Source organism: Corylus avellana, chromosome 10 (genome assembly GCF_965113065.1).
Source record: "Corylus avellana chromosome 10, dhCorAvel1.hap1.2, whole genome shotgun sequence".
In the NCBI taxonomy this organism is placed as follows: Eukaryota; Viridiplantae; Streptophyta; class Magnoliopsida; order Fagales; family Betulaceae; genus Corylus; species Corylus avellana.
The window spans coordinates 17589414-17615041 of record NC_142499.1 but is presented as its reverse complement, the minus strand read 5'-3'; the positions used below and the strand labels follow the sequence as shown (position 1 = coordinate 17615041).

The following is a 25628-nucleotide window of genomic DNA, read 5'->3' as shown; positions in this document are numbered from 1 at the left end:
ATTAATGTAATCTCTTTAGTTGCTTCTATTATGAGTGATAATCATTTTTGTTGGTCCGTAATTTGCTCCCATAAACGAATTAGAGAGAAAATGAAAAACAAATTGAAAATCTTAGCTCGTTACTTTGAAAATTTCGTGTAAACAAAACCTCAAAAACGAATAGAGAAAATCGAAACCCAAAAAAATAGAAGAAAAAAAAACTTGACCCGTAGATTGTTGCTGAAAACTTATACAGAAAGAAGACAACTAAAAACTAGTGTAGTTTTGCAAAATAAAGAATTGAGAGACTATAAGATGGCATATAGGAAAACATTAAGACACAAAACGGTAAAAGAACGTCGCTCATAGTACAGCGGTAGCACCAATCTCTGCAAGCGCGTGAGACATGTACACAAGAAATTCCATTTTGGGGGTAGTAAATTCTTTTCTTTTCTTTTTTATTGTCGAATTTGAATTGTGTTAATATATATATATATATATATATATAGTTTTAATTTTAATTGAATTTACAAGTCGTGTGAAAAGTGGTTGACCACCTGTCAAGTTTTTGTTTTCTGTTTTTTTAGCTATTTTATGTTTCTGTTCTTCTCCTTATCTCTTTTAATTCTTAATTTTTAAATTTAAATTTTAAATCTTTTGTTATAGATAACACATGACTGATATTTGATGATTTTTGTAAAAAAATTAGATTGAAGTTTTATGCAAAGATTTTAGGGTGTGTTTGTTAAAGGATTTTGATATATATATATATATATATATATATATATTTTTTGAAAAAAAAAAATAATAAGAATGTTTGGTATAAAAAATTGAAAAAATTTTATTTTATAATGATTTTTATTTTATTTAAATAGTAATTAAAAATAATTGATGTGATGTGAAAAATAAAAATATATTAAAAAAAAAAGTAAAATAAATAGTAGCAAATCAAAATCGGGGCCTTAATTGCTTTTATTGCTTACCCAATAAGTAAGTTCTCAGCAAAATTTTATTTCACAAAAAAATTATTGTAAATCGGTGTAATCACTTAAATTAATTTTGTAATTTTTTTTTTTTCATAATTAAAATGCTGGAGTGTTTTCAAAATTGTTCCGAGCGTGTGATACACCTCCACTGAGAAGCATGGACCAAGATTCCTTAAAACGAGACGTGAAGAAAACTTCGGGAGCAGAATAGAATGACGAAAAACCAACGAGACGAGAAGTGAAAGGACATTGATGTGATGTGACGCCGGTACAACACTAGTGGTGGGTCCTCTCTGTGGCATCGAATCTCGTCCCTACATCTGCACCACGATGAACTTCGAGGCCGTAAGACTCTCTCTCCATTGCCTCTTTTTGGTGGGTCCTCTCCGAACATCCATTTCAGTACACCGTAAGAGCTCGAAGACTCCTTCTCGCTCTACTCTACAAACCATCTTCTCATTCTCTTTCCAAATCATTCACTCACACACACCCTCAAAAGAAGAATCACTTCTGTTTTATTCGTTTTGCATTATTGTTTTTTTTTTGTTCAATAAAAAAAATATGATGGCAGTGGCATTGTAACTTTTGATCTGTAGCACAGAGTGGCTTTTCTCTGTTGTTTCTTTCCTTTTCCACCATTTTTATCATCTCATCCTCTCACTTCAGCTTTTCAATTCCCATAATGGAGACTGGGCTTCTCCTATACTCTCTCTTCTCCTTCCTTTTCCTTCTCTTCCATGCCTCTTCAGCTCAGATGCCAGGTACTTCCACTCCTCGCTCTTTGTTTCACGTATATGTATGAGCAAAATAGTGAAATGAATTTTTTTAAAAAAATACTTGCTGGGTTTGTGGTGGATTGGTTTCTAATGCCCATATCTTGTTAAATATAGGGGCTCTGTTCTTTTGAATTGCTCTGTGTATGCATTCTTAATTTTGCTTCGGTTGCCATTTTTGATATCTTTTGTTTGTTTTTTAAGATGACATTCTAAGTAATAGAAAGGGAAAGTAACCATCTTTACAGTCCCACTCCACAGAACTAATGGCCAGACCAGAGATTTGAAGAACTGGAAACAATTGAAGCAAACGGCACAGTGGTTTTCGTCGTTTTGGCTTTTTTAGTGGATCTGATATTTTTCTTCAGTATAACAGATTCTGAAAAAGGGTGGAAAAGAAAAGAATATAGGCCATAAGTTGTAACTGATATGCAAACCCTTAAACCCTGTACTTATAACCGTCTGATACAAGTTATATTAACCATGGTTGCTTTATAACCTACAACTACCTAAAACTGTTAGCTTTTTAGGTTGTCTTGTAAGATTTGAAATGCATAAAATGTCCCATCTTGTAAAATTGTTCTTTTTGCGGATGAAGTTAACATAAACTACATGCTTATAAGTGGCTGGGACTTGGAAATTGAATTCACGAGTCACTTTTTTGGGTGGTCAAATGTGTCCAAAAACTATAATCTGTCAATTACATCAACAACTGAATAATCCTGCTCCAGTTTCCCTTGTGCTTTAGAATAATTTGCAATGCACATATTAGATACTGTGGTAAATAGTTGATCAAGATTAAAGTTGAGAGATATGATTGATCCAACTAGTGTAAGTTATAATTAAACTAGATAAATCTATCCTTTCTCCATAGCATGTGTAAATCAAGAGGAAGAGAAAGGCGTACTTCCATTGTTAGATGACTTGTTTTTCATGTCTGATCTGATCGCCGCGTTCTTGTCTGTGTGTGTGGAGGAGACTAGTACCTCAACCCTAAAATTTGTCTGATGACGGATCATCCAATTTTTTTATTTTTTATTTTTAATTTATTATATTGGTCTTAAACGCATATTTTCAATATTGAATTTAGGTTTGACTTTGAATTCCACTATTATGTGGGATGAGATCTCTCTCTCTCTCTCTCTCTCTCTCTCTCTCTCTCTTGTAGCTAAAATGAGATTTGTTTTAAGATAACTCCCTGCTGCTTATTTCCCGTTCTTTTACTTTATCCCTTTTTATAATTGCATAAGCTAATTTGGAGTTTTATCCATTATGTGATAAAAACACTAGGTAGACAATAGCAGTTCCTTATAAAATTTGCATGGAGTTTGGATTTACTTTTCTTCTACACCAATATGGTCTTGTGAAGCAGGTTTTGTCAGTTTTGACTGTGGAGGTATAGAAAATTTCTCCGATGACATTGGCCTGGTGTGGACCCCTGACAGTCAACTTGCTTATGGAGAAACAGCTAACATATCTGTTGCAAACGAGACACGCAAGCAATACATGACCCTGAGGCACTTTCCTGCCGATTCCAGGAAGTATTGTTACACCCTTAATGTCATAAGTAGGACTAGGTACCTTCTGAGAGCAACATTCTTGTATGGTAACTTTGACAACAACAACGTTTATCCAAAATTTGACATTTCCCTTGGGGCTACTCATTGGTCTACAATAGTCATTTCGGATGCTGGTACTATAGAAGTCCGAGAGCTAATATTCCTGGCTTTAAGTCCTACTATCAGCGTGTGCCTATCCAATGCTACAACTGGGCAGCCATTTATATCTACTCTTGAGCTCCGACAATTTAATGGTTCAGTTTATTACACAGATTTTGAGGCGCATTATTACCTCAGTGTCTCTGCCAGGATAAACTTTGGTGCAGATAGTGAAGCTCCAATCAGGTATGCACAGAATATTTGCTTAGAAGTGCTTTGCAGCCTGCTATTTCAAATATACAGTTATCTGAATGCATTTCAAAATAATATACATCAAACAATATGAGAAGAAAACAGATTAAGTTAGTCAAGTTGATCTGAGACATGTTGATGCCTAACAACCTATTAAGTGAGAATTTTGAGCTAGAAGAGGTGTACTAGCTACACATTATTGTTTGAAGATTTGTCCATATTATGAAAAGATCTGTATCTCTGTTATTTTAGGTATCCTGATGACCCTTTTGATAGAATATGGGAATCAGATTCCTTGAAGAAAGCAAATTACCTTGTTGATGTCGCTGCTGGAACCAAAAAAGTGTCAACCAAAATGCCAATTGATGTTAACAAAGATGAGATGCCACCTGAAAAAGTGATGCAGACAGCTGTAGTTGGAACAAATGGATCGTTAACTTACCGGTTAAACTTGGACGGTTTTCCTGGTTTCGGATGGGCTGTCACCTACTTTGCCGAAATTGAAGATTTGGATTCAGATGAGTCTAGAAAATTCAGATTGGTACTCCCAGGCTATCCTGAGATCAGCAAGGCTGTAGTCAATATTGAAGAGAATGCTCTAGGAAAATATCGTGTTTATGAGCCTGGATATGTCAACTTAACCCTTCCCTTTGTATTATCTTTTAGATTTGGGAAAACATCAGATTCTTCCCTGGGGCCTCTTTTGAATGCTATGGAGATCAATAAGTATCTGGAGAAAAATGATGGTTCTTTAGATGGTAAGCATAATGAAGTGTGTGCATAAAGATCTAAGATCATGTTTTCTTACTTGTGTTGCATAGGTATTGTTTTTGCTTGTTGAGTGTTTTCTATTGAGTATCATTCTTTAACATGAACTTCATGAGTTGCAGGAGCGGTTATTGGTAATGTAGTTTCACTCTACTCATCAGCAGACTGGGCACAAGAGGGTGGTGACCCATGTCTACCAGTTCCGTGGTCATGGGTGCAGTGCAACTCAGATCCACAGCCAAAAATTGTTAAAATGTAATGGTTAAATTTTTTAAGGTTTTGTCGCATGAATATCTAATAGTTTCTGCATCGTTTGCGTGTAGTCACCTACATATATGAATAGAAATGTCACTGATCCAATCACAACTATTTTGTGTCTCTGGTGCTTGGCAGTTTGCTTTCTAGAAAGAACTTAACAGGGAATATCCCTTCAGACTTGACAAAGTTGACTGGTTTAGTTGAGTTGTAAGTATAATACTGCATTTCCATTTTTCTGGATGGTGACTATTGGTTTCAATGTTTAAAGTCCACAAGTATTGATGACCCTTATATTATAATCATCCCTTTGTCTTGTGGTTGCAGGTGGCTTGATGGTAATTCACTTAATGGTCCATTACCTGATTTTACTGGATGCATAGATTTGAAAATCATGTAATCTACGATGACTTGCTCTCTAAATCATGGATATATTAAAAAATTAAGCTAATCATGATCTTTGCCTTGTGTAGTCATCTTGAGGACAATCAGTTGACAGGTGGTCTGCCTTCTTCTTTGGTCAACCTACCTAATTTGAGGGAATTGTAAGTTATTGGGACTTCTATGTCGGTAATTGTATTGCCTTAAAATTTGAAGACTCCTTGTAAACATCTATTAATTAACTTGAACCATAAAAACCCCAAGGGGTTGGCTCAAGTGGTGGAGGCCTTGGTCTTAAGGGTTGCTCCTTTCAAGGCCCAAGGTTCAACACCTCATGAGTGCAAACAATGTCTTGGGGCCACATCTTTTGATGAAAAGCCAACAATTTAACTAGTTCCGTGTAGGAAAACTTCCGAGAGTGCAGTGCACAGGACTGGGGTTTACTCTGCAGGGGTGGGTCCGAAGGGCCTTACCTTGGAGAGGTTCCCCGACATCAAAAAAAAAAAAAAAAAACAAAACAAAACAAAAAGTTAACTTGAACCATTAATCTTACCTTAAGGTGATGCATCGAGCTGATGACTCAAAGATTATGTATATTATTACAAATTATAAGTAATATTTTTATTTTTTGTTTATTTGAAGTAAATATTGCCATGCTGTTTGAGCAGAAGATCTTATATACTCTATGCATCTGATGGTTGCAGGTATGTGCAAAACAATATGTTGTCAGGAACAGTTCCCGCAGGTCTTCTTAATAGGAACTTGGTTTTAAAGTGAGTACGAGTTTTTACAATTAGAATTGGGATTTTATAAAATGAAATATGAGATGTGAAGAAGGGAGGAAAATAGTTGACATGCTCAAATCTTAGAAACTTTAACCTCAAAACATATATGTTTTCACAAGTTCTTTGGAAGCATTAGTGAAAGGAGGGAAGAACATGTATGTGGAAGCATTAGTATATAGTTTTCACAAGTTCTTTGCTTTTCATCCATATACATGTATTTGTTTATTTACTCTATATATGTTATTTTTTAAGAGGAAGGGGATATTTGAATTAGTGACATCCACTTCAATAGGTGTGGTTCTTAGCCAATTGAACTATCCTATGGGGTTATTTACTCATATATATGTTAAAACACAGGCGCCACAATTAGAAGAAAATGTAGCTTCAGAATTTCATGTCAGCACTGATGTTTGACATGAAGTGAGTCATTTCAAATCAAAGGATGACAGTTGCACTCGAATAGATTTTGTAATTAGTTTCATTAGTAGCATGATTTTAGACTGCAGAATCTAGTTCACCCTTTTTAAACAAGATTTTTCTTATGGATGGCCACACAAGTAATTTTGGAAGTAATGATGAAGTAGATGTCATTTTGAGGTAGCTGCGTCTAAGAGTAATATTCTTTGTTAACAACCTTAAGTTTTTTGCCCTCTTCAAAAGTATGTTGTTTTGTGGAAGATTACACTGCTTTTAACTTTCACAACGGACTATGAGAGGAATTGGTCATGTATGTTTTTACATGGCTGATTACAACGTTGTTTATGTGTTTTGAATTGTGGAAACTAAAATGACTTTGAAGGCCCTGCCATATGGTTCTGTGCTTTAGATAAACACAGCAATAGTCAGTTCATGTGTGTTACTCCACATTATGTCTTAAATTACTTTTGCATGCCAATATGTTGAACTGAAATCCTATTGTCAGATTTAATATGAACGTGGATTTGTCTATATCTTGCCTCACACAAATATCTTTCTGGTCCGCCTCAATGTAGTCATGCTTTGATCTACTCATTTATGTTCCTTTTTTTGGGAGGGGGGGTGGGGATTTTCTATGTGTCTGTCACTCCAATGTGCCAACCCTTGCTACTTCTATTCTCCTCAGCTACTCTGGGAACAATTATCTTCATAAAGGTGACAAAAGAGGAAGCCACATGAATATAATTATTGGTTCATCAGTTGGGGCTGCTGTTCTGCTTATAGCTACTATTGCATCTTGCCTATTTATGAGCAAAGGGAAGAAAAAGTATTTTGAGCAAGGTATGAGTCTGGAGCAATCTTCAAGTTCATCTCTTGCTTTTATAAAAATTGCAGTTGGTTTAACAAAACTTGTTTTGATTTGTTATAGAACAACTTGAACATTCCCTGCCTGTTCAAAGGCTAGTTCCATCCAAGAGTGATGCTCCCACAGAAGCTGCGCATTGCTTCACTTTCTCTGAAATTGAAGACGCTACAAATAAATTTGAGAAGAAAATTGGTTCCGGAGGATTTGGAGTTGTATACTATGGGAAAATGAAAGATGATAAAGAAATTGCAGTCAAAGTTCTAACCAGTAATTCCTTCCAGGGAAAGAGGGAATTTGCAAACGAGGTAATTTTTCATGAGTTGAATCTCCTTCTACATTCTGTTTCTGCAGTCAAATTACCTCGACCAACTTATATAAACTGTTCAAGATTCTTTATTTTTTGGGAAACTTCACAAAACCTCCCCCGAACTTTCATACATTTTGAACGTACCTTCTGAAGTTCAAAAGTTCTTAATTAAGAGTATCAAACTTTCAATTACCCCCTTCCATTTGAATTTTTTGTTAAATTTTGTCAAAATTTTCAAAATACTCATATTTTTTAATTAGAAAAAATAAAATAAAAAAATTGTAAAATTCATATGTTTATTTTTTTAATAAAAAAAACATCTTTGCAAATGTTTTTAAAATTTTTCTATTTTTTTTTTTAAAAAAAATGGGTATTTTGATTATTTTAACAAAATTTAACAGAAAGTCCTAACGAAATTAGGTAATTGAAAGTTTGATACATTTGTACCTTGCCTAGAAATTTTATACCCAGCTTCATCACTTGTATTTTTATCTACGTCACCTTGTTTTTTTTTTCCTTTTGACAAATTTGCTGAAACATGGAGATTTCAAACTTTGATCTCTTCCATTCTAATCTTTTCTGAAGTTAAAGTGCAGTTAATAAAAGTTCTTCATCATTCTAAATAACTCCTGTTGCATTTGGTGGGACTATTTGCGTAAGAGAAACTGGTTCTTATGATTGTGTACGCCTCAATTTCATCTAGGTGACTCTTCTTTCAAGGATACATCACAGGAACCTGGTACAGTTTCTTGGGTTTTGCCAGGAAGGAGAGAGAAGTTTGCTTGTTTATGAGTTCATGCATAATGGAACTCTCAAGGAACATCTTTATGGTAAGCTCAAATATTTCTGAATTAAGCAACTGGTGTTTGAATGCTCAACCATGTATAAATTTTTTGTAGGCCCGTTAACACGTGAACGGAGTATCAGTTGGATCAAGCGACTTGAGGTTGCTGAGGATGCCGCAAAAGGTTTATAAGCTAAAATAAATTCTTTCTTATATTGCTCACAGAAGCCTCTCCTCTATGATAGAGTAATTAAATGGGCTCATGTATTCTCATTCTTGTTTAGGGATTGAATACCTTCATACCGGCTGCGTTCCAGCCATTATTCATAGGGACTTGAAAAGCAGCAATATTCTTCTCGACAAACACATGAGAGCCAAGGTTTCAGATTTCGGTCTTTCAAAACTTGCAGTAGATGGAGCCTCTCATGTATCAAGCATAGTTCGGGGCACCGTCGGTTATCTGGATCCCGAGTAAGGCTTTTCTCTGTCTTCCTTAAATTCTGCCACTTTTCCTCAAGATCAAGTTGGCATCATATCTGTTTGAATCTTTGAACAAATTTTTAAATAAAAAGAGTGTCTTCAATAATAAATTAACCGCTCGTGTTTGAGATGGTTGGCTTCACCTGTTTAGAATTTTCTTGGATCAATTGGCCACCTTCAATGTATTACATTATAAAGAATTTTTTTTCTCATGATATGCAGGTATTACATCTCGCAACAGTTGACAGACAAAAGCGATGTTTATAGTTTTGGTGTCATTCTTCTTGAGCTAATATCTGGTCATGAAGCCATATCTAATGAAAGCTTTGGTGTTAATTGCCGTAACATAGTCCAGTGGGTAAGTGTTTTTTGCTAAAGCCGGCATTTGTTTGGGATTGCATTTAAGAAATAAAAATTTTTAAGTCAAAAAACGCGTTTTGGCAAAAACTTCATTTTTAAGCTTTTGCCAAAAGTGCATTTTTTGAACCCTTAAAAGTGCTTTTAATTTTTTTACCAAACGATTGCTTCTTTTTTTAAACAGACTTTTTTAATGTTAAATGCACTTTTAGGCTTTTCAAACGTAATTCCAAACATGCCCCAATAACTAAATTCATCCCACAAATTCCATTAAAGTAACCATTTTTATCAAACAACTCAAATTAGTTTTCATTTTCTAAAAATTACATATTACTTTTCAACATTGCCCATCTTCTATTGGGTTTCTCCCATCATTTTTGTTTTTTGGTTTTTTGAAAGATTAAAATCATCAGTATAGAAACCCTCCTTCCATGACATTTACAGGCAAAGTTGCATATTGAGAGTGGAGACATTCAAGGAATCATTGATCCTTTACTACACGAAGAATTCGACATCCAATCAATGTGGAAGATAGCAGAGAAAGCTCTGATGTGCGTGCAACCTCACGGGCATATGAGACCATCAATTTCAGAAGTTGTTAAGGAGATTCAAGATGCAATCTCAATTGAGAAGGAAGCATTGGCTGCAAGAGAAGGTAACTCAGATGATATGTCAAGAAACTCTCTTCATTCTTCCTTGAACGCCTGTTCCATGGATTTGGGTGGTGCTGATAATTACCTCTCAATTGATGAATCCATTACACGGCCTGCTGCACGATAGTACTCATTCAAGTACAAACACCAAATTGCTCCTTTGTTGTGAAAAAAAAAAAGAAGAAAAAAATCATATTTTTTGTTAGAGTGAGCTTACAAGTTTCCGCTTATTCCTTCAGTTTTGATCATGAAAGTCACATTGCAGCAGTGGGTTTTTTTTAGTGTTAATATCTAGTTGTGGATAAAAGGTTCTCCTAATGAATCCAGCTAATTCACGAAGCATAAATCATGCCTAATTGCTATTTGTTTGCGACTCCAGCAGAAATAGGCAAAATAACTACCAAAAAAGTACAAATTTTTATTTTAATTACTCTTTTTTTTTTTTTTTAATATTTTATAGTCTATTATTCTCTTTATTTTCTTTAAATATTATTTTGTGTGGGGAAGGGTCTGAAAGAAAGATGAGGAGAGAGTAAAATAAAGAAAGTGAGAAAAAATAATAAACAAAGTTTACAGTATGAATAGTGAATATGCTAATTATTCTACTAGAGACGAAACAACACTCGTAACAGTCAGATTGGACTATTATTAGGGATTTAGTTATTCTTTTTGAAGATGCTCTAAAGTTGGATAAAGTTTTTTTTTTTCAAATCTAGTTTGAGAAATTTTTTCAGATTTAGTCTATTAAACTGTTATCTGTTCAAAATGCACGAGATTATAACATGGGTTTTGAACAGATGTCAAATTAGTACGTTGAGTTGAAGAAACTTTATTCGACTCAATTTAAAAGAAAATTTTATGACGTTCTGGTTGTGTGCCGTATTTAATTAAGGTTGGCAAACGTGGTTGGGTGTAAATAAGTTGAATCAAATGAGAGCATTAAATGGTGCAAACATCAAGTTAATGATATGTATAGCTAAGGTTGTTGAGGATCTAAGCTATCAAATTATACGGCTTTGTTTGGTAATGGGGATGGGGTTGGCCCAAATACTGTTAATCACCATTTTTTTAAAAAATCAACATCAAAACATTTTAACTTTTTCACTTTTAATATCAAATTATTCACTTTTTATTATTATTCAAATAAAAAAATCACTACAAAACAAAACTTTTTCACTTTTTCATACCACTTTTTCATTTTTTTTATACCAAACATTCTTACTTTTTTTCACATCAATCTACATCAACTATAGTGTTTAGGCCATCCCATTTGCCAAACACCCCCTACATGAACTGAGTTAGATGCAAGTGAAAGGCAAAACCTTGGAGTCAAGAGAATTAATTATCTAGTAGGTCTAGAGTGCAATGTAATTTGCACATCAATGGAGACATCTCGAGAGGCCCTCTTTTTCCTTCTCTTAAGTGTCAACACGTGTGATGAAATGGCCCACAGGGACTGTGGCACATGATATTGTTTGTACAATATGATTGAATTATAGATGAGTAGATGTTCTTGAATTGTAGACTTGTAGTGTTCTATAATGCCTTTCCAATGCCACGTGTCTAATTGGTTGTTCATATCAAGGAGATCCGTGGTCAAAGTTGTAGTCAAGGCCGTCAGGCCATGGTGAGTAGGCAACCATAGCTGATACATTGAATGTACTTTTAAGAGGCACGAGAAATGCATAATTTTTTGGTACAATTTTGGTGAGAATAGAATTTTCACTAGTAAGTTATAATAGAAAGATATTCTTATCTTTTACTTATTTACTATAATTAATTGAATATTTTTTAGTTCAAATAAAATAGAAATGATCCTAATTTGTAAAAATCAACTTCAATTCGTAAGATCTCCGAGCATCTCTAGCGTATTCTTTAAATATTATTACCCTTTTTACTCTCCAATAAATATTTCAAAATACAAATTTCTCCCTTTCCTCTCCCTCTTTTCTCTCTTTTCAATAAAAATAATATTTAAATAAAATTGATAATTGTACAGATAATCTATTGAATTTTGTATTAAAAAATTAGTAGCTGAAATTAATTATTATTATTTTTTTAAAGTGTATTTTGAGTGGCTAAAATTGCCACTATTACAGTAGATGCTTGGAGCATCTAGCTAGCTAAAATATCTAGAAAAAAGAAGGGTAGGAAAATGGTGAGAAAATACTAAATAATAGCATGTCTCTTCTCTTGAAAGAGAGATGATCTAATTCATGGTAAATATTACTAGATTAGATGTAAAAAATCTAATGTCGTATGTTATTGTGTCATTTAAAAATTGGGAATGCTAGGTGTTTTCTTGATGTTCTTTTTGTGTTATCTTGATCTTATGTTAAAATTATTTTATAAAAAACAAGTGAGAGAAAAAAGAGAAGTAACATGTACACCATTAAATTTGACAAAGCAAAATTTGTATACTTATGTACGTCCAACAAATCTAATGATTGATTTTTTTAAAAAAAACATATGGAAAATGATGAGAGAATGATGAAATAATAGTAATAAAATGATACTTGCTGATATGGCAAAATCTCCACCATTGAATTTAAAAACAATGTTGAGTTTTGAAGAAATTTTCCTAGTAGAGTACTCTAAGAATGGTAGAGGATTACGATGGTTGTTGATTGTGGACCCCACAAATTCAATGGTGAATTTACATAATATATGAACAAAAATTATGTAAGAGATGGATGTGTAACACTTCTCTTTTTAAATTAAATAAATAAATTTTTGTTATATCAATATTTGCTATATTGTTCTTCATTTTAGAAATAATAATTACTTAATCCTAATATTTAATTTGAAAACTAATTGCTAAGATTTGAGTAAATAATAAAAGAGAAATGCTACGGTTTTTTTTAGTGTTTTCTTAGTCCTACTTAAATATTGTTTTTTTTTTTATAGAAAAAAACAATATTCATGTAGAACGAGAAGAACACCAAAAAGAACCGTAACATTTCTCATAATTAAATATAATTAAAAATAATAGCTAAGAATTTAAGAACTTTACCAACAAATTATTTCAGGAAAAAAAAAAAAAAAAGTTTTACACACTATTACAAATTTACAAACAAACGATGCGATAAATGGTGATCACTGATCACTACACTAGTAACGACGTCGTGTAGCCAATGAATGACGTATGACCGCCACCAAACAAAAGGCGGAAAACACAGGTAACCAGAAACTCTCAACACGTGGTGTAATCAGATCGGCGAACAATCCAGAACAGAAACAGCAGGAAGACACGGAAAAAGAGCAACCAATATAAAAATAAATCAAGGAAACCCACCACAAAGCCAAACAGAGCCCCTCACCGAAAAGAACAAAAACCAACGGTGCTGATACACCTCGCTCTCTCATCTCAGTCGTCTCCTTTCTCCTCTCTTCTCCAGCGTCCGATCCCCCTCCCTCCACTACCACCCGATCTAAAGCCTCTCGCTCTCTCGCGCCCAAATACAAATTCGGTACGAAACCCGCTTACTATTTCATTTTTTTTTTCTCTCACTCTCTCTCTCTCACACGCGCACACAGAGCCACACGTATACAAATCACAACCCGCCCTCCTTCGCTATTCTGTCTAGGTTTTCGGCGCGACCGGGGGGCTAGGGTTTCTGGTCCGACTGACGATGTCGTTTTGTGATTGGTGCTATGGGATAGGGTTTTCGCGAGGATGGCCGATGCTCCGGCGAGTCCAAACGGAGGGAGCTTCGAGAGCGGCGAGCAGAGTCCCCGCTCTAACGTTCGCGAGCAGGACCGGTTCCTCCCCATCGCGAATATCAGCCGGATCATGAAGAAGGCGCTCCCTGCGAACGGGAAGATCGCTAAGGACGCCAAAGAGACCGTTCAAGAGTGCGTCTCTGAGTTCATAAGCTTCATCACCAGCGAGTACGAGATCAATATTTATTTTTGGTTTTATTTATAGTTTTTTTTTTTTGGTTGTGGGTTAAATTGGAGGGTTTGTTGCTTGAATTATGTGTAGGGCTAGTGACAAATGCCAGAGAGAGAAGAGGAAGACTATTAATGGCGATGATTTGCTTTGGGCTATGGCTACTTTAGGGTTTGAGGATTACATCGATCCGCTCAAAATTTACTTGACCAGATACAGGGAGGTAATTTTAAATCTTACCGTTTTACCTTTCCTGCTTATCCGTAATTATTTTTATTGTTTGGAAATTTGATTTGTGATGTATATTCTTCTTTTTTGATTTGATATTTATGAGCTTCTGTATAAGTTTGGACTGACAGTGTTTTTCGTTTCCTTGTTTTCTCGTTTTATTGTGCTGCTGCAGATCGAGGTATGTTAAGTTATCTCTTCCATTGACATGGCTGGTTACTAAAATTTCTTAATTTTGATGTTTTTGGTTTATTGTTCTCATTCATATGAGCGTCTTTTAATTTTAAATGTTGGATTTGCAAATTATGGCATTTGATAGGGTGACACTAAGGGGTCAGCAAAGGGTGGAGATGCATCTGCTAAAAAAGACGTTCAACCAAGTCCAAATGGCCAGGTGGAATGAGATTCTTTTACACATCTAGCTAATCTTATGTTTTTTGGTTGATGTATGAATTGTGCGTACTTTTATTGATTAAAATTAATATGCAAGCTTAACTCCAAGGGGGTAGGGACTAAGATTACTCATAAAAAAAAAAGAAAGAAAAAAATGCAAGCTTGTCATGGCATCTTATGGCGGATGTTTTGATGATGTCTGTCAGATTGCTCGTCAAGGTTCTTTCTCGCAAGGTATTAATTACCCAGGTTCTCAGGTATTCTCTCTTTCTCTCTCTCTCTCTCTCTCTCTCTCTCTCTCTCACATTATAAACAACATAAGTGTACATCCTTGCTGAATATATTTTGTTAATATATACTAAGCTAAAATACTTCGAATGGAGTATTCGCATGATGGATGAGTAGTGTAACTTTTTCTAACCTCCAAGTACAGTAATTGATTCTCATAATTCACTTAATATTTACTTCACTTTCTCATAAACTCTAGCAATTGAAGGTGTTAATTTGAACTTAGTTCTATCAATCGAGTTTGGTAACTGTATTGATAGGTGTCCATGCTAGATATTACGATATGGTATGTGCAGATATAAATTGATATTGAAAAATTATATCTGCCCATATATTGGAAAATACCTAGAGACTAGAGCCATGTTTAAGATTGTATATTTTAATCATGATTTATATGTACTCAAGTTCACAGCTAGGGACTCACGTTGTTTTGTTCTAGTGGTTGGATTTATTTTCATGTTATGCATCCTGTTTTTTGTGTTTTGTACTCCATGGCATCATGTATCAGCTGATATGTACTAATAAGATAGTATGTAAAATGATCTTCACATATCATGGAAGAATACTATTCATTTACCATAGATGCTGTCTATTCTATTGTTACAACTAGGGCATTAGTCCACCCCTGCGCCCCACTCTTTTTCCCCTTCTCCCTCCACAAAGAAAAAAAAAAAGAAAAGACAGTTGCTATTGTCTTTGAAATGATAAAACACATCAATTTCTAAATATTATTTAACATACTCATGGTGTTGATTATGCTTCAGAAAGCATTATGTAGTAGAAATTGAGCTGTATGTGGATTTTAATCTACTCTTTATTCATCCTTTCGTTTTTTATTTCCTGTTGAAGCATTATTGTTCCTTCACTTTTCTTCTTTGCCTCTTTTGATAATAAAAGAAATGGTGGCTAGTCGGGTACCTCAACTGATGCAAGTGGCATATGAGGAGCTTATGAAAGATCCATCATTTTCTAATGAAGTGACCAAAAAACTTCTTAGCAATAGCAGCCTTTAGGGAAAGGGGTTTTTTTTTTTTTTTTTTTTGCGTGCTGTTCTTTGTTGAATTGAATAAGCTTTTTGGGAAACAGTTTTTCCTGAAAAATCACAGGGAGAAAGGCAGCCCATTTGATTTTTACGTTGTGACTAGAATATAGGGGCTGCTCTAAGATACTTGCAAAGCGACAAGGAGAGTAGCCAAATGTAAATAGCTTGATTGACATCTTTAAGTTTAACGTTGACATGCATTCACTTGGTTATTTAATGAAGTGGGGATCAGAGGTCTATGTATAACTGCAGTTTCAGTATCTAGACTTTAGCCACTTATTTGGTCCTCGAGGATGCAGTTCCAAATTTTCTCCCCCTTTTATCTCTATAAGGACAATACAGTTTGCATACTAGTTAAAATTTCCTTTTTCTCTCAAATTTACCTTTTAGAGAGTGCCGGAAAGTTTGGACCACCTTCTCTAGGCTCATTCTTGTATGTACTTATCTATGTTTGACTTGCTTTCTCTCTCTGCTTGCATATGGTGAAATGAATTGAAAATAGTAACTTCATCTAAGCCTGTGAGAAATGGCTATAAACCATTTTTTTATCCCACAATACTGATGTGGCAGCCCAAATTAACCTTTGAATTTTTTTTAAGGGTTAAATGCCATTTTGGTACATGTGGTAAGGGCCATAATGAAATGGCCGCTTAGGTTTCAAAAAGTGTCACAGGTGGTATCTGTTCTCATCCTAAAGAGCAACGTGCACCTTTTGTTCAGGTCTCATCCATTTTTTAATGGTGATCGACGTCAATACAATTTAAAATGTGACACTTGTCTTACATGGATTATTAATATTATTTATTAAAAAATTGTTAATTTTTTTTTTTAAAAAAAAACTTAAAAACAAAACAAAAACAAAAATTTAGTTTGTCAAGATGTGGTTGCTGCCCCATTTTGGCCGGTCTAGGGGTGGCTAGGCCATTTGGCCAACCCTTAATTTATGTTTTATTCGTTATCTTTTTATTTTATTATTCTTTTGGTCTTTTGGAGTGTAGCCAAACACCCACAAGGGCCATGGAGGTAGTTCTGCTATCCCCATTTGGCCAACCCTGATTTTTATTTATTTTTTTATTTTTTGGCCATTTGGGGTGGCCAAACTATCACCAAGGGCCATGGGAGTGGTTTAGCCACCCCCATATGGCTGGTTTGAGTGGCTGAACCACTTCCATGGGGCCATAGTGGCTCGAGCCCCCCTCTTAGCAAAAATGGAGGTGGGCGGGTACCCCTATTTTGGCCAAGATAATTTTGTTTTTTTGTTTTTTAGTTTTTGTTTTCATTTTTAAGTTTTTTAATTTTTAAATAATATTAATATTCCATATCGGAGGATATGTGTCGTGTTTTAAAGGGCGTTGACATGAATCATTGTTAAAAAAAATGGATGGAAGGTGCATGTTGGTCTTTAAGATGAAGACATATTCCACCTTTGACACTTTTTAAAATCAAGGCGGCTAGTTGATTATCGTCATTACCATAGGTAAGGGCACTAACCCTTTTGTTTTTTTTAACAAGAACTAATCTAATGATTAGTTGGGTTGCTACGTCAATATTGTGGAATAAAAATATAGTTTCTAGCATTATTCTAAGCCTCTTGATGAAAATGCAAAACATCTTCCTCAATCCTGCACCTTTTTTCTTTTAAGAGAGGGGGAAAATGGTGAACCCTTTCTTTTGGTGATATCCCGATGAGTGTTGGACATGGGTGGAAGCAGGAGTTGCATCCTCAAGTGTCTGACAAGTGCAATGTTTGATTGAAGTATCCGATAGATCTGAAACTTATACTGCATTTGAGGACTATCTTTAATCCTAATGACTAATATAGTAGTTTTCGATGGAGCAAACCAACCATTCTAAAAAAGGATGAAGGTCAATTCTACAAAAGAAATATAAGTTGTATTAATCATCTTCCTATATTTAGTTGTGGTAGAATCATACTTGGCCTACGCAGGATTTACTCAGATCACAAATTGTTCTTTTATAGTTCATATACCAGTTCATACATATTGATTTCAGCTCATACATCTGCACTCTTGGAAGGAGCACTTTAGAATCAATGTTAAAGAATCCAAATAGAAATTTGGTAAAAATGTCATAGATGGATCAAGGTTTTTAAAATTTTCGGATCCTATCGAAGATTAGTTGGGGAGGTCCTTCAAGATTTGAATGGAGGACTGTGAGATATCACAAACTACTTTTTTATTTATTTATTTATTTTATTTTTTATAAGTAGTTTGTGAGATATCACAAACTACTAAAATAACTAGTGAGTGATTACAATCTAAAGAACTAACTTTGAAAGAAACAACAAACACAATCAGAGTAGATAAGCGAATACCTCAAGTGGACTAAGTTTTGCCAATAAAGGTCTAGCAAATTCAAATGCAGAGTTAGAAACACCCCTTCCAGAAAAGGAATCAGTTGTCCTTTATGCTCACAATAAATTTAAAACGTTTGAATAGTCTCTACCCGTTTGAATAAAGGTCTAGCAAATTCAAATGCAGAGTTAGAAACACCCCTTCCAGAAAAGGAATCAGTTGTCCTTTATGCTCACAATAAATTTATAACCGTTTGAATAGTCTCTACCTGTTTAAGACCTAAATAGAAAACAGTTAAAAATCTAATACTTTTATGAGTTGGTAAAAAATCTAATATTGGGATGCTAAAAAAATCCTCATTGGATCCCAATTGTTAAATATTTTATTTAAGATCCAAAATGTTTGGGCCTTTTAAGATGGTAAAATCATAAGATTTTGGAGATCTGGATAGGATTTTATCAAACATGAGATGGATAAATATTTGGTAGAACTGTTGCTGCTTGGAAGTCATTGTGTGATACGTGAAAGCTGTGCCCCACTTAGATTATGTTCAGTCTAAATCTTGCTTTTGTATACTAAATAGTTGAGTACATCCACTATTAGTCTATTATTAGGTGTTTTACTCTTTATTTTTGTCTCTTCTGATGTATTGTGTCTGCGCTGGTCCTTTCTTTTCAGTATGTCCCCTTTGATATGATATTACCTATGATTATTATTATTATCTGTTAGATGCCTTTTTAGTTTATATAGTTTTCCATACTATCTTTTGGAGAAATTTTGTTGATTAAGCAAGTAATTTCTTCTATACGCTAGCTGTTCTATTATTTTGGTTTAGTTGGCTCTAATACGTACATACTGGATTCTTGTAATGTTTGTAGTCTCAGACCCAACATCTGATGGTTCCTATGCAAGGCACGGAGTAGACGTCTACTCATCTTCATCTGATTCCAAAATTTGGCATCTGGTCGGAATATCCTGTTTAGTGCCCACAAGAAATATTTATTAAAACCTCCTCCTTATGTGAACACTGACATTTTAGGGTCATTTTTGCACTTGTCTTGTTTCCATATGTATTTCAGGTAAATGGTGTATATTTATGGGTGTCTTGGGAGTAGAATGACTATTTTAAGAAGATATTATAAATTTTTGGTCTTGTGATTTGTAGACATGTTGTTTTGCCAAGATATTATTTTACTTAATTATGAAACGTCAATGTTTTTTTTTTTTTTTTTTTTTAAATTATGTTTCTGACCCGGAAACTGAAAGTTTCTGAAATTCCCATTGCATTGATCCAAAGCTATCTTTGTTTTCAATCTCTGTCAAGCGGTCCTTCCAATATGAAAAATGATAGCCATCACTATTATCTCAAATTGATTAAGTCAATTTAGAGTTTTCTTAAAATTTCTTATGAAGTTCAGTTTTACCTAGTAATTAGACAATGTGAGATTTAATATTTATGATTATCTTTATAAATTACCTGACAATAGCGCCCTAATTGGTGGCATTCCTCTGTGCCACATTGCACTCCATGAGGAGCAAGCAAGTCTTAAGGTCATATTGAAGATCCCCTCCTTTTGTGTGCCCTTCACCTCCTCCGCCACGACGTTGATGCACTGGATTTATTACAACACCACAAACAAACAACTTTTGTATTTTGGCTATCCAATAATCGGGGTCCCATAGCTTCCGCTCACTACCAAAGCTGTAGGCTGTTGGCTTTGTTGATTTTTCTGTTGGCTTATGTCTCCCCCTTGTTACGTGTGTCTCTTGTAGACGTGATAAAACTGAAGTCCTTTGTGCTTTAGTGGTTGATCCTATCTTTCACTTATCTCCCTACAGTAAAATGTAGGTCCTACATATTCATTGGTAGATTTGCACAAGAGATAGATGTGTAACCATTCTCATTTGCAAAAAGATATGGTTAAGACTTAAGAGTGTAGTTACAATTTGTTTAAAAAAAAAACTACAAACTTGAATTTAAATATTTACATTTGAATGTAGATAATATGATTATCATCTATTCGTGGAGTAGTTCTATCTTTATCCTTATCAACATTTGAATTCGTTTGGTTTGGTTTGTTCACTTTGTTGAGATGAAATATTCTTGAGACTTCGGTAAATTAATTTGTAATAAGACTGCAACGTCTTTTCTCCCCTCCCCCTTTTTTCGACTTTTGAAAGTATCTAATTTAATTTCGTACCTTTTTTCTTCTTTCTATAGAATATAAATGCGTTGTTGACCACCAATAGATTTTTTTTTTTTTTTTTCTTGTACTTTGAAAAGCATCCAACTTAATTCCTTAACTTTTTCTTCTTCTAAAGAATATAAACACGTAAGTTGTTGAGCATAAGCTTTTTGGTCCTTGAAAATTATCCAACTTAATTCCTTTTTTTTTTTTTTTTGGTAAGCACAATCCCATAATGCTAAACTACTCTTATTGGTGAACTTGGCATCATAATAGAAGGATTCACTACCGAGGTCGTTTCCAACAGTAAAGCCACCACCTTGGCACATAAACGAATGAATTCGGGGATCTTCGAGTCCTTGTAGTGGAGAGGCTTGCTAGAGCACACCCTTCTCAACAGTGTAAGGGGCTTAGAAGTTCAACCCTTATCATCACCGCCGCTAGGGGTGGGCAAATTAAATGTTTACCGCGTACCAACTGCAATCGAACCGACATTAACCACTTACCGCCAGAAGTCAGTCGGTAATCGGTTAATGATTTTTATACCAACATCGGTTTCATTAATCGGTATAAATATTTTTTTATCGGTTAACCGAATTAGCCGATAAGTAACCGAATTAACTGATAATTAACCGATAATAAATGTTTTAGGACCATTTTATTAGTAGAAGTGTAGAACATATGTATGGTGGACTCTTATTGTCTTAATTAATTGGTCCATTTAAAATTTATCTTTTTTTTTTTTTTTTTTTTTGAAAAAAAATTTGTTTGGTTCAATAAGCTATTTTAGCAAAAAAAAAAAAAAACAATTTGGGAGCCCAAAACATTCAATTTTTGGCCCAATTAAAAAAGCCCACAAATAACCAAAATAACCATTTAACCGAAACTCTCGAAATAAATCATTATCAAAATGTAATCGGTGAATTAACTGATTTGACCAACAATTTCGGTTAACCGACCGAAAATGACTATATCGAAATGAACCAAACCGATACCCACCCCTAACCGCCGCTCACGTCCATGTCGTCCCCCGATCAACAAATTCTAGTTGATTCGCTACGGACCATGTAAAATAACATAATTTTTTCTACAATAAACTTTATTCTTCCTCTTTTATCTTTTCTCTCCCTCTCTCTTTTTCTTTCACAATGTCCAATAGGGTTTTTGGAGGAATATAATAAAAAGGAAGAAGAGGAATAATAATTAAAAGAAAGTAGAGTATTTGATAGAATGTGTTAAAAAAAAAAAAAAAAAAAAAGAGAATTGCACTTTTTATTAGTTATCATGAATTCCCACCAACGCACCAATGGATAAAACAATGGGACCCGCCCCTACTTGTTTTCTGCATCTTTTTGACTTCTCTTTTTAGAGGCTTGGAGGCCAAGTTTAAACTCTCTTTTGGAAGGGAAATAAAAGGGATATACTCTTATTAGTTTTCTTTATTCTTTGCTGCTGTTTACTAGCTAGGGTTTAATAAGGCCATGTTTTTACTGCTTTTTACAAGCGTAGAACTTATAACTTATTTGAAATTGTGTTTGAGAAATAGAGTATTTAAGTTAAAGACACTTTTAATTTTGTTACCAAACGAATATTTTTTTTTTAAATGGACTTTTTGAATGTTAAAATCACTTGTAAGCTCATCAAACGCAATCCCAAACGAATATTTTTTTTCTTTAAACAAACTTTTTAAGTGTTAAAAATACTTTTAAACTCTTCAAATGTAAGCCCAAATAGACCCTTAGACTCCTTGCTAATTAGCAAGGATGCATGAACCTTTTCTTTTTTTAAATAATTTTTTCTTCTGTGTTCATGACAAGAAGCTGCTATTTCTTTTCATTTTCATTTGGCCTTTTCGTGGTTTGACACAGCTGCCTTGTATTTTGTATATTATAGTAGAAAGGGTTGAGTTTTGCAGAGATTGGGTGCTTTTCCTACGTCAATTATTAAGTTACTTTTTTGGCGTCAATTTCCTCTACTTTTGCTGGAGCAAAAGTATGGTGTACCTATCTTACCGCTTCCTTTCTCCATACGTTATGCCCTAAAAGAGATAAACTTCAATATATGCTTATCTCCTATCTTTTTTACTACTTCTTTCATTCATATTTGATTTGATAGAACATATTAAAATATTAATTAAATTTATCACTTTTTATAAGTTTAAATTTTTAAATTTATTTACTCCTGCTCTTGTAAGCGATAAATTAGGTTATGAGAAAAGTTAAATGTTATGATATTAGTGTCTCACATGAGTTAAGTCTAATATTGATTATGTGCATATAAGCTCTCGGACATTTTTTTCTTGCAAGCCGATTTTTCAAGGGTGAATTCTACCCAAAATTTGTAAGTTAGCTACCATATCAAGGGATTCGAGTCACAGAGAGGACAACTTATGAGTTAGATTCAAATACTAATAGGTGAATAGATCCGCCAAAAAAGAAAAGTCTACCATCGAATCAGTGTTGATAGAGTAGGTTGTTATGGGTGTCGGTCACGAAAGCATTATGTTATTCCTATCATACCTCATTTTAGAGAGGATTACAATGTTTTTTTAAGGCTAAGTCATCAAGAGACTCTTATTGAAATAATATCATAACCCTAATATGGTTAGGGTTAGCCCACTTATGCTAAGAGCAGGACAAAGTTTTCTGAGGAAAACTTTGTCCCTAAATGCATTCTTAGCAGGCTCACAAAATTTTACTCACCAAAATAATCAAAAGTATAATTTTTTATTTATTTTAATTATCTATTTTTTAAAAGTACCCTAGCAGCCTCATTATTTTAACTATAAAATGTAAAGATTTAAACCATTTTTGTTAAATTGTCTCATCAAAATAACAAAAAAATATATAATTTTGATGAGACTTAAAAAGGTGTTACAACATAATGGTGGTGTTTGGCAAACAACACCAAACACTAATACGGTATTCATCTCATTTTTTTAAAAAATTAACATCAAAACATTCTCATTTTTTATATTACATAATTTACTTTTTATATCATACCATATATTTTTTATTATTATTTAAATAAAAAAATTACTACAAAATAAGTTTTTTTTACCTTTTGTACTAATTATTATATTTATTTTTGTCTTTCATCAATTATAAACAGTATATTGTAAATAGCTTGTTGTTTTCTAAACAAGGGCAAACCTACCCCATAAGCCTAATAAACCTAGCCTAATATGGTATAAAAAGGTGCTCAGTTTATGTCTTTTTGCTACCTATGCCTTTGCTCGAAGATATGAGTTTATATATATATATATATATATAATTGTACAGTTGATGTTAGAGAGACCAGCTTTCACTGTTCGGGGCAGCAGCTTTGGTTGCCCCATATTCTGTCCATTGCCCAGTCTGCTCAGCTGAGCTTACGGGGCTTCAAGTGCTGTCCATCAAGGCAAAATATTGGACAAGTTTGAAAAGAAATGCATTGAATCGATTGATTTTTTCGAGGTTTTTCTGGCAATCTTCTTAATTCTCTGATGCAGACACTCTGCACAAATCAAAGCCTCACTATTCTGGCGTTGGGATCCCCAGCAGTGGGGAAATTTCACATCAGTTTTTATTTTATTTTATTTTTAAATTTTGACCCTTGATTCTTGAATTATATTTAAGGATTTGTTTGGTAATAAGGATGGGATTGGCCCAAATACTATTTATCACCGCTTCTCAAAAAAATCAACATCAAAACATTTTAACTTTTTCACTTTTAATATCAAATTATTCACTTTTTATTATTATTCAAATAAAAAAATCACTACAAAATAAAACTTTTTCACTTTTTTCATACCACTTTTTCATTTTTTTATACCAAACATTCTTACTTTTTTTCATATCAATCTATATCAACTACAGTGTTTAGGCCATCCCATTTACCAAACACCCCCTAAAAGTCTACAAATTGTCATTTGTTTTATTAATTAAAAAAGTAATATTTTATTATTTAAATTTTAGAAATAAATATAAAACAAAATTAAATTAAAAAAAAAACCAAAGTATAAGATGGTAGGCCACCCCACCGCAACTGAAACATAGCGCCTCGGGCCAAACCCAAAAAAATTGGATGGCCGAAGCCACTTTCATGGCCTAAGGGGTGGCTTCGGCCACCCCCAACCGGCTCTTGGGTTCGGTCACCCTCTCGGGTCAAACTCAAAAATTTTGAAAACAAATTTTAGCTGGGATGGCCACATACTTTTTTCTTACTTTTTTATTTATTTTGTTTTTTATTTGTTTTTAAAATTTAAATAATAAAATATTATTTTTTAGTTAATAGGACACATGGTGACTTGTAGACCATTGGATAAAATTCAAGGGTAAGGATTTCAAAAAAAAAATTGATGGGCAATTCCTCCCGATCCACTATTCTCATGCAAAGGAGATGCCAAAAAATGGAGTCTCCCCATCACACCTAAAGAAACAATTAAAACAATTACAATCTTACATTCTTATTTTTACATTTTTATATGCATTCTTTTCTCGACGTGGTACTCAAAATTATTATTATTATTATTTTTATTTTTATTTTTTATTTTTAATTAAAAAGGTCGATAGGAACTGCATACGCTCCCTCAAGACCGACCAAGCCATAACTTAACACTCACACCACTAAGACATCAATAGAAATTAAGTGGCTAACACTAATAGGCTAAGGAATTCCCATCATTCTTAGATACCGTTAAAAAGTGGGAATGTACGTAACTTTTCTCATCCTTCGTATTTCAATATCACCAAATAAGCAAAAGAGAGGGTTTGGTATTGCGATTTCGAACCAAATCATAGATAACATATATGGTTTAAGAGGGTGTTTTAAAAAATTGCAATATTAAAATATAAAAAAAATATGCATTTTTACAAATAGTGTATTTTTAAAAATACATAATTTTAAATGCTAAATTGTAATTTTACAAAATGCTTACTTGTGTTTTTAAGAATCGCACTTTCATATTGTATATTTAAAAATTGTTTTAAAATCAGAAGCTCAAACAGACCCAAAGTGTACATCATCCATTGATCCCTTGTTTGACTTCATGGTGAGTTCCTAATTCTATTTAAAAACGTCAAGATAAATCCTGCTCCTAACCAATCTCTTAATTAATAAAACTGTTAAGAGGATTCCTAATAAAACTGAATTGAAGACTCCTAAACAAACTAAATGAAAATAAAGATAAAAGGGATGGACTTTGGAATAGGATTTTTTCAATTTTAAATGAAGGAAGATATATTTTATGGTTAAAATTGTATTTTGTTGTATTTAACGGCATATATGATGTCATGCATGTGCATGATGATGATATATATATATATATAAATCATAAAATGAACTCTCTCCTTAGTCTCCTAGTTGAACTCCATTGCATCATTTTATAAATGTAAAATGCCCAAAATTATTGGAATTAAGTGGTTCTCTATATGGTGCGTTTTGACATTACGATTTCATAAACAAAAAAGTAGTGTGATTTTAAACAAAATCATAGAAAAATGAATTGTTTAGCATTGCATTTTTAAAAAATTGTGATTTGAAAAAGCATAAAATATGCGTTTTTAAATCGTAAATAATGATGTGTTTTTTTGAAAACATACAA

General features: G+C 33.6%; 2 protein-coding genes across 2 annotated transcripts; both read left to right on the top strand.

The window, feature by feature from the left end:
- Positions 1–1443: 1443 nt before the first annotated feature.
- LOC132161602 (Leucine-rich repeat protein kinase family protein) lies at positions 1444–9981 on the top strand. The gene is made up of 15 exons (XM_059571759.2): positions 1444–1726; positions 3111–3642; positions 3901–4406; positions 4539–4671; positions 4810–4881; positions 4999–5067; positions 5145–5216; positions 5757–5825; positions 6940–7094; positions 7183–7424; positions 8130–8256; positions 8326–8394; positions 8495–8681; positions 8913–9048; positions 9492–9981. Exons 1-15 carry the CDS (start codon positions 1648–1650, stop codon positions 9825–9827), a joined length of 2784 nt encoding a protein of 927 aa, XP_059427742.2. The 5' UTR covers positions 1444–1647; the 3' UTR covers positions 9828–9981.
- Positions 9982–12986: 3005 nt separating this feature from the next.
- On the top strand, positions 12987–19026 carry LOC132192317 (nuclear transcription factor Y subunit B-8). The gene is made up of 6 exons (XM_088511054.1): positions 12987–13170; positions 13364–13591; positions 13686–13815; positions 14140–14214; positions 14420–14470; positions 18737–19026. The coding sequence occupies exons 2-6, from the start codon at positions 13377–13379 to the stop codon at positions 18779–18781; spliced, it is 516 nt and encodes a 171-aa protein (XP_088367180.1). The 5' UTR covers positions 12987–13170; positions 13364–13376; the 3' UTR covers positions 18782–19026.
- Positions 19027–25628: the final 6602 nt, after the last annotated feature.